At 32.7% G+C, this 10038-nt stretch overlaps 1 protein-coding gene across 1 annotated transcript; it reads right to left on the bottom strand.

Annotated features, from left to right (window-relative positions):
* Positions 1–3847: 3847 nt before the first annotated feature.
* Positions 3848–6633, bottom strand: LOC121173157 (probable inactive patatin-like protein 9). Its single transcript, XM_041007225.1, has 2 exons — positions 6551–6633; positions 3848–4262 (listed from the first exon to the last, which is right to left on the bottom strand). Exons 1-2 carry the CDS (start codon positions 6631–6633, stop codon positions 3848–3850), a joined length of 498 nt encoding a protein of 165 aa, XP_040863159.1.
* Positions 6634–10038: the final 3405 nt, after the last annotated feature.

The raw sequence follows: 10038 nt of genomic DNA, 5'->3' as shown, positions 1-10038 counted from the left end.
GCATCAAAACAAAAATAAGGCACCATTACAACAAACAAATCACGAAATCGTGAAACTCTTGGTATAGAAAATGATAAAGACTGTAAAGTAAACAAACGAAGGCACCACAACAAAAAGATTTAACCATTTATGTTTCAAAAACTCATAAAATAAAATAAAAACATGTAGCCACTGAAAACGGCATCAAAACAAATATAACACGTAGTACTCGACTTGTTTCTCGTTTCGCATTCATGACCAAAATGAAAACAGAAGTGCAGTTAGGGTGAGTTGTCACAGGATGAAAATGAAAATGGGGGAAATGGAAATGGGATACTCATCACAGAAGGAAATTTGAAATGGCGGTCTAACCCCAAATCCAGCAGTCACTTCAGCTCATTGCAAATAAATTTTCTTGGAAACATACATGCATCGGTAACAGAAGGAAAATAAACACAAAAGACAAAAAGTAATAAATGCAACGTGACATTGACGTTTTTGGACTGGAATTAGGGTGCGTAATATTGCGACACGTAAGCACTGGCACGTCCACGTCAGCATCGTCAAGGTCTTGTTTGTATAAGATAGATGATTGGGATGAAAAAGTGTACTTGAATCATATGGGTACTAAAAAATATTCACAATATACACCTACAAATTTACACGAGTATGGGTGTAACTAGGTATAGGTACTATAGTATCCAACCCATTACGCCTCGTCCCGCACATACCATATATATGTGTGTTACAAAATAGTAGTGAATATATATTATATTATATATATACTTTTTTTTGAAAAATATATAATTATACTTTATGATAATACTCCAAGTCTATAATTTTAACAATATCACTATCAAAGAATAGAAAACATTAAACCTTTAATTAGAGTTTTTTTAAGTAATTAAAACATACAAGCTTTATGTGAATTTTTAAAAATTAAGTAGTGTGTAGAAGACAACCACTATCATGGGTTGACTAAGTTCAACTCAACAAGGCATAAAAATTATGCAATTAATTTATTAAAAATGCAATTATTAGATGATAATGACCATCCGCCAACTAGGGGAATCGAAAATAAAGTCAACAGAACGAATTTAATTGTCTGAATTAGTAATGTGTTTTAGTGATAAATAGATATGTAAGTATCACATGGTAGGTAATTTATAACTGACTTTGTAAGTGTCTTTTTTAGTGTTCAGACATGTCTTGTTCTTAATAAGTATCCAACTCATTTAAATTTTTATATACAAAAAGAATCTAATTTTTTTGGCACTTAATAAAATCTAATTATTCGACTTAAATCACTAAATGCGCAAATCAACTATTATAACACGTACATTATTTCAACTTGACAAGTCATGTCGAATTTGAGTGTTACTTGACTTTAACAAAATTGTTTCATAGAGATGATATGTAATTTCTACCAAAAATATATAATTGACTTAAATCTAAATATATCTTTAATTTATCTAAATTTAAATGTGAGATAATATTATATTAAATTAGTTACATTGTATTGCATTCAATTTGTGCAGTAAATTTATAAAATGATATCTTGTGAGACAAAAAGGTGTTTAATTAAATATACAAATACTATTTTTGAAATTTCATTTCATTTTCTGACGTTATTTTTCTAAAATTTAAAATATAAATATATTTCCTATGTAGTATTTGATGTCGGCCAAAATGTTAGATTTTTTATTACGTGATCTCTAGCTAACGTTAGATTTTTTATTACGTGATCTCTAGCTCATTTATTTTTAAGTAAACATTTATATATAGAGAGAGCAAAGTCAAAGTAACTATTCTATCTTTTTCTGAGTCAAAAGAGACTCATGCTAATAATTTGTTTTAAAATAAATCCATTTTAATAAAAAATTTGTGAAACTGACTCTAATGGGTCGATCACTCACTCCATATACACGGTAACTAATCAGTATTCTGTCAAAAAATATATAAATATTTATCTTCACCCTTACTGTTATCAAAATTTATAATTTGAATGGTTATCAATTGCATACTTTATATACTAGATGATGGAAATATTAAATCTTGATTAATTTTAAGGTAATAATGTATTTATTTTTAATTTAATATTTTATTAATAAATTATTAGAAAAATTAATAAGAATATAGTATTTGAGGATATACTATAATTTTTTTATATTTCTTTTGTGTTGTTCTGTTGTTTGGCAGCCTATCAGACTATCACACAATGAGCACGTGGTTCCACCTGGACACCAATTCCCATTCTTCCTAAACATCCCACATAGTCGTCGTGACAATGATTAAAAAAAGTCACAATGAAAAAACAATAAGCTAGTGAGATTAATCCTACTTTAATAGAAGGAAAAAAACAAAAAATGAGTAAACAGTAAACAAGGTGAAATTTATATTTTTATATTCTATTTTAATTTAAAATCTTCGTCTTAATTTACATACTATTAAATATTATCTAAATAAAATAAAAAAAGCTAGCTAAAGTGCTAATTAAAGGGGAAGAATTATGATCTTTTTCCGAGACAATTCATAAACATGTCAGAAATTTCATCTACTGGTTTGATGTTCAATGATTGAAGGCATCTCAGCACATGACAAGACTTACTTTATAATAAAAAAATAAAAAGAATTAAAGAAGGAAAATTTATAATGCAATGAGTCAATGAGAGCGAGATACGAACCCAGCATGTTGGTTTCCCTCTCGGTTTCAGGTTTCAGTGGGTGAGAGATATTCTTTTTTATTTAAAAAAAAAAAACTTTTTTCCTTTTGCAAGATGGTTCATGCATCACGATCCTGTGATGAGTGAAATAATATGCCAGATAGTAATAAGAAAATAAACCTAAAAGTGATCTAATAATTATCCACGTATCTGTGTATGTAACCAAGGACATAATTTGAATGATTTGGACTCGTGGTGCGTGGGTGATCATTAATTTTATCACATTTGGATTGGATGGGTGATGATTATGGCTATAATACTAAGTTTTCTTTAGATTTGGTGATTGAAGTTAATTAATTACCGGATTAATAATGTTACATCGTCCTTTTCTAGACAAACTATTTTTAGTGTATGGTGACGGTATGCAGCCAAGGGTGCATCGTCATGAACAGTGGTTGGCACTCTTTTTGTTAATCGTACATGGCACCAATCGCGTAATATATTAATATTGACCACCATATGCGCATCGTGTAGCTATGATAACGATCAATGATAACTTAGGTTAGAGTCAAACTTCATAAACTTTGCATACGTGACCTTGAGGCTTTTGCAGTCAAAAAAGAAAATTAGATGAAATAATAAAAAATTTCAAAAGACTTTTAAAATCTTCTTAATTGGTTAAATTTTAAATTTCTATTAAATTGATTAATTTAGTAATATATATTTGGTTTAATTACTCATTTAATTCCTATAGTTTCCAAACTTATCAATTTTAGTCTCTATAGTTAATAAGTGACTTTTTTAGTTCTTGTAATTTACCTTTTAATTCTCAATAGGTCTTTACCGTTAAAATTGTTTAACACCGTTATATTATTGTTACCAGGACCGCACCTCGCACCATCGACGACCCTTGGCCTCTTCACTCCCTTCCACTTCTCCTACATCGACGAAAAAATCTCGTGTGCCACCATCGACGACGACCTAGTGATGAACAATTCGGCAGCAGTTGTCATCACACACATCCTCCACAACAAGCGCGATTTCCCGTCGGTGAACGGCGTGGAGGATCTCCTCGTCCTGTCCATCAGAAACAGAGCAAGAAGTAGCGTTCAGTTCACTAAGACCAATGCAATTTACTAAATCTAATTTCATTTTGTTTTAGCTTTCATATTTTTCCCCATTCTTTAGAGAACCAAACAGTGTGATTAATGGTATAGTTGAATCCTAACATAGTCCGTACGGTTCCAACAGAAGGCGTTTCCTAGAATCTGGTCAACGGTCTCGAAAACACCATCGAGCGCAATGTCAACCACCATCGACGTCGTGCACTCGTCGGCGTTGTTCATTCTCTTCACCAGAGCTCTATTTTCGATGGACAGGACGAGGAGATCCTCCGCACCATTCACTGACTGGAAATCGCCCTTGTTGTGGAGGACGTGCGTGACTGCAGCTGTTGTCAGATTGTTCATCATTAGGTCACCATCGACGGCGGCGCACGAGGTTTTCCCATCGACGGAGGAGAAGTGGAAGGGAGTGAAGAGGCCAGGGGTCGTTGATGGTGCGAGGTGCGGTCTTGGCAACAATAATTTAACGATGCTAAATAATTTTAACGGTAGGGACCTATTGAAAATTAAAAAGTAAACTACATGGACTAAAAAAATCACTTATTAACTATAAGAATTAAAATGGATAAGTTTGGAATTATAGGAACTAAATGGGTAATTAAACCTATATATTTTTTACAGTACTGATTTAGCTATATTCACTATTAAAATAAAAACTTTTAACGTTGATTCCAAAACGTATTCCATGACGGTTTCAAAATTGTCTTTGAAGTCACAATTGTGAAAAGTGTTCACTTTCTATGATGGTTATCCAACTCTCTTAGTTTGAAAGTTAATCATGATATAAAAGCATAATTTTATTTACTTAACAAAGTGTTTTATAATGTGCATTGATCTTTTGCAAAAATTTTGATTATCTCAACAAAAGATATCAACTTCTAAGTTCATTAGCAGATTTTCATTATACTGACTTGCTAAAGGGCTATTTAAATTCTATATTGACATATCAGGACATAATTTCTCCCTCCATAAAAACAAAAGTTAAACAAAGAATATTCAGTTAACTATTTTATTATTATCATAGTTATGTTCTTATAACAATTCCACTAAAAATAAAGCTTTCACAAGAAAATGTATGCAATAATAATATTAGGCTAAAACTTGCTCTTGGTCACTTAATTTTAAGGAAAGTTCAACTTAATTAAAAAAACAAGAGGGAAACTCACCGCAAATGATGCAAAATGCTCTGATGTCATTACAACATTAAACCCAATCACATGCACCAAGGCAACCAACAATGTTCGCAATACAACTTGCATTTAAAAAATTATGTCATGTGCATTTCAAATTACAGCTTATCATATCAAGCCCAAGTTATGTACTACGGGCATTTCAACTTTCCAATCGAAAGAGGCAAATGTTTTAATTTAAACTTTAACATAATTGTATGACTAAAACATATACTTACAAGAGGTTCATATGCAATGTACAATCGAGAAGAATAGCGACCAATTACTATGCACAGGAGTACATGCATCGAAATATGATTAACGATAAACACCATCAACTTGCCAAGTTCGATCATCAAACCAATTTCATAAATCATATATCCCATTCTTTGTCAAAAACTGAAACCAACAAAGTTGTGTAATCATTTGTGAATTTTTATGGCATTGAGATTAACAGAGTAAAATTTAACAAATGTTACAGCCTTGAAAAAAATTCCATTTTCCTATAGTCATTAACCAGCATAAGAGACTCCTCCACCATCCCAATAGTAAGACTAATAGGTGCAAAATGGTTCCATTCCAAATAGTGCTCACTTGAGTGACTCTATAGTTGAAATAAGGATCAAACTCGTGAATAATACTCTCATACTTTATAACCTGTATACAATGCATAAAAAAATGTGAAGAAGAGCAAGAACATCTTGGCCAACTAGTGGAAATAGATAACCCAGTACAATGCCAGAAAAACAGAAGAACATTAATACAAACATAACTTTGAGTCAGAACTTAGACGTATTCAGTTCATAGAAATGGTCACACCATATCACCACTTTTATAGAATTATTTCAACAAAATGCGAGTTTTCTCGACACTTTCATGCTTTGGAACCATAACTAAATAACAAAAAAACCTACCCAAATACAATAATACACATTAGAAATGTCAACCAATAGGAAGACTTCAATTTATCCTCTAATCTAATATAATTGAAATCCATTTCAAGTGCATGCACATGTGAAATGACATCACAAATTACGAACAACATCTTATGTCACATTGCACTTCATTATTTCAGTCTAAGAGTTACTCTTACACCACTGGTGCAAACTTTTTTTTTTTGTTGCAAATCTTCGACTTATCTTGCAAATGAATGAACACAACTCGGCCAAGTCCCAGGAAAAAAAAGAAAAATCTAAACAGTTACGGCTACATCACTGATATTGCAAGCTATGCTTGATGATTGTAACATACACGACGAAAGTAATGAAACAATCAAAATTGAGCAATAATCGAGCCGCTGAATTTAGAAGCATGCAATTGTGTTGAAAAAATGAAAACTTAGAACCCTGGAACAAGGTTTAGGTAACCAAATTTAAGAAGTGAGGAGAAATGCTTACGGAGAAGAGACAAATTGTGAAGGCCAGAATATCGATCAATAGGGTTTATATCTGAGTCACAGTGTGTGACTCACTGGGGTTTATATCTATAGAAGTCGTTGTTGGAGCTGAGGGGAAAGACTAGGCTGTGTTAGCTTGCGATCATGGCGAAGGAGGTTTCCAGGCCGAGGACTTAGTCATGCCTATGGTGGTGGCAGTCTTGCCGGTGTCGTGCTAACCGGCCAGGAGGACTACATGGTCGGCGATTTTGCCTTCTTTGATCATTTGGGAGGATCACGCGGGCGGCGGTTTGCCTGATCATGTTGTCCAAGATGATAAGCAGCTCCAGGGAGGAGTCGAGGCCAAGGCCTCAGATGTGGGAGTGCTCTATGTGCTCTATGCAAGTCAAATTGCAGCTCTCTGAGAGTTTCAACTTTGCCACTATAGAAACGACGAAGACAGTGGGAGGGAGAAAGAGGGCTTCAAAGTTTGTTTAGGGTTTGATCTTTGGAGAGTGAGAATACATATTCTCGCTAGAGAACACGAGAGAGTAGCTAGAGGGACACATATTCAAATATATTGAAAATAGCAGACAAACTTCTAAGACGATATAGAAAGAAACACGATCAACCTTCTAAGACGGTTTTCAAAAAACCGTCGTGGAATGGAAACCATTCTAAGATGGTTTTCGCAAAACCGTTGTAAAATGGTTGTATTTATTTACAAAAATCTCATCATGTTTCTTTCTAAGACGGTTTTTTATTAACCGACATTAAACCAATGTCGTAAAAACTCATTTTTCTAGTAGTGATTAATGGATACTGAATTGATCAGGTGGGTTGAACCAAATCAATAAATAATAGGTTAATTAAGTTTTTAGTTTCTCAATTTTGTCATATTATAATTTTTTGTCCCTCAAAATATTTTTGACAACTTTTAGTCATTCATTGATTTCTCGTTATTATTTTGAGGGACAAAAAATTATAATATGACAAAATTGAGAAACTAACACCACTACAAATATGTTATTCTACAACGTGCCTTCAACTACGGTGTTCCAAAAACGACATTATTTTAGACGCGGTGGCATTTTAGTAAATAGGAGATTTATTTCAATAACATTTTTATTAAGAACGATGTCATCTGCGCATGACAACGACGAGTTTAATTAACACCGACGTTGAACTGCACTACCCTAGCTCGTGTTTTCCCTAATAAAAAAATCTCAGAGCATATCATGAAATCCCTAAAATGTTTTGTGGTCAATCGCAACCCCCATTTACAGCGACGCTGACAGGGACTCGCTCCATGTGGCGTCCGCCGATAAGGCCATCTGAATCAGACCGCCACCGACACGGCTTAGTTACTTGAACGAAGCCTCCATCATCGACTCCGCAATTCACTCCAGCGCTCAGGTAAACTCTTCTTCACTTCACTCCCTCTGCTTTTCATTTTTTGTCTTTCGACTTTCGTTTTGATTAATCGAATGTTGACATGTGTCGTTTGTGTTATTAGGCTATTCACCGTGGATATGGATACTTGTCAGAGAGTGTTGACTTCACCAAACTTTGTGAGGACAATGGTCTCACGTTTATAGGGCCTCCTACGTCTCTGCTATTCAAGATATGGGTGACAAGAGGTATCATACAGGTAAGTTTCATAATTCATTATGAATGCGTCTTTAGATTATCAATCTTTTTTTGGTATGGATTGTGGCAGTGCATCTAAGAGAATAATGGGAGTTGTAGGTGTGCCTCTTGTGCCTGGATATCATGGGAGGATTGATGTGGTTTTGTAAAATAGAATTGAGAAATATGTAGTGTAATTAAGTTGTCCTATAGTTTATAACTTGTGTATTATGTGTCCCTTCGAGGGCTTGTACTTTCCATTGACTGTTATATTGAAAAAATGTCTGCTCATTTTCTTCTGATTCTGCCATTTCCTGGTCTCATATATTCTCAACAACTATGCATCTTGTCCTCTCGTTAAATTTGTATATATATGTTTGATGGCCTGATAGAATTTTGTTTCTGTTTTCCGATTAACCTTTGAGCTACTCTGTCTGATAATGCAATAGGAGTAATCTTATTCATTTTTCATTCATGTGAATCAAATGTGATATTTTGCTTGCTGATCTTATAGACTGTATAATTGCCACGTGACTAATAAATAGTCATAATATTTATGGTGGCTGAGGAAACATCTTTTCTTCTCATTGACTATATGTTATGACTTATGATTAATCTTTCAGCTACTTGATCATTATTGTAACTACATTCTACAATGCACTAAAGATATGAGAGAGAATACTTAGAAAGGTCTTGGAGATGTGAGAATACTAACCTGAAGAGGTAAGGATACTTGGTGCAATCTTACAGAGGCAAAAATATTGAGTTGAATAGCAGTTTGGAAAGGCTAAGAAATAATACTATAAAAGAATACCTTTTCTTGAAAAAAATGTTTATAAAAAAATAATGTATTTAATAAAATGTGTTATTAAGGTTTAAAAAAGAAAAAAATATTCATTTTGAGTTAAATATAATATTTTAGTTAATTAATTTTAAACAAAAGAAAATTTCAAACAAAAGAAGGTTTAAAATTATTTTTATTTCTAAATATATAATTATATACATAACTCATTTTAAAACATGAAGAAACAAACGAGACTCATACATATGCAGGTGTAACAAACTGGTTCTAAATATGAAGAAAACTTGATACTAGAACAAAGCAGAATTTGAATATTTACAATCTAGTCTTGACAAGTAGCTTCTATAGTAAACTTGGTTTGTGTCTTAATTTTATAATTTATTTTGTGTCCAAGTATAATAATGGATATAGTCCAAGCTTGTTGGTGAACGAATATAATATTTGTGTGTGTCATATTCTCTGTAAGTGGTATTGCAACTGATGGATATGCGGTCATAAACATGTTTCTCTGTAAGTGGTATTACAGTTGATGGATTTGTGGTCATCATCACTAATGATCTACAAGTCATCAAAGAGGGTTGTGCCAAATCCTTTGCTCCTTTTCCAACAGGTATACCACCATTCTTTTTGGACTTGCTAAGATGTTAATCAAGTCAGAGGAACTTAACACCATGTCAATTCTGATTTGGTCATTTGGCTATATTGTTGCAGCTGAGTTTTTTTTCCTAAATTTATTTGCTTTTGCTTTATATTTCTGTGTCCTAACTAACGAATATATTGCTTTTTCTTTTACCATAGGCAAGAGTAATCCTTTGTTAAGTGTTGTAAATTATTCTTGTTTCAGGTCCCAGTCACAAGTTTGAAAAGCATGATGTTGAGGGGGGCCCTATTTTAAGGTCAAAGGAGTGAGTAATGGTTACATATTAACAATTTTTTGCCATTGATTAAAGAAAAGGTTAGATGAGAAACATAAATGTTATACTCTTTCTTTACACACTCTTTTAAATATAATGTTTTATTAATTGAAATTTATTAAAAATAATAAAATTATATATCTCACAAATTTTTATTTTATGGATTAGTTGAAAAATTCATGTGTCAATCTTTATTTTTTTTATAAAAAAATAGTAACAGTTCTTTTTAGAGAAAAAAAATTGTATATGTCACTTCTTATCGTAGTAGCTAGCCCATTTAATTTTGCACATATATCACCCGCAACTTGTATATCTCACTTCTTATCCCAGCTTTGTCAAACCAGCCTACTTCCATGTGAATAATTTTCTTGTAACACATCAGC

This window comes from Glycine max, chromosome 12 (genome assembly GCF_000004515.6).
Source record: "Glycine max cultivar Williams 82 chromosome 12, Glycine_max_v4.0, whole genome shotgun sequence".
Taxonomy (NCBI): domain Eukaryota; kingdom Viridiplantae; phylum Streptophyta; class Magnoliopsida; order Fabales; family Fabaceae; genus Glycine; species Glycine max.
Note: the sequence above shows the minus strand (reverse complement) of the source record. Positions and strands in the feature narration are given on the sequence as shown.

Bases quoted from the DNA above. Each gene is read 5' to 3' on its own strand.
- LOC121173157 (XM_041007225.1), bottom strand. From the start codon at position 6,633: ATGATCAGGCAAACCGCCGCCCGCGTGATCCTCCCAAATGATCAAAGA. The intron at 4,263-6,550 runs GTTAGCACGACA...AATTTTCAATAG, and splicing joins CCATGTAGTCCTCCTGGCCG to GTCCCTACCGTTAAAATTAT.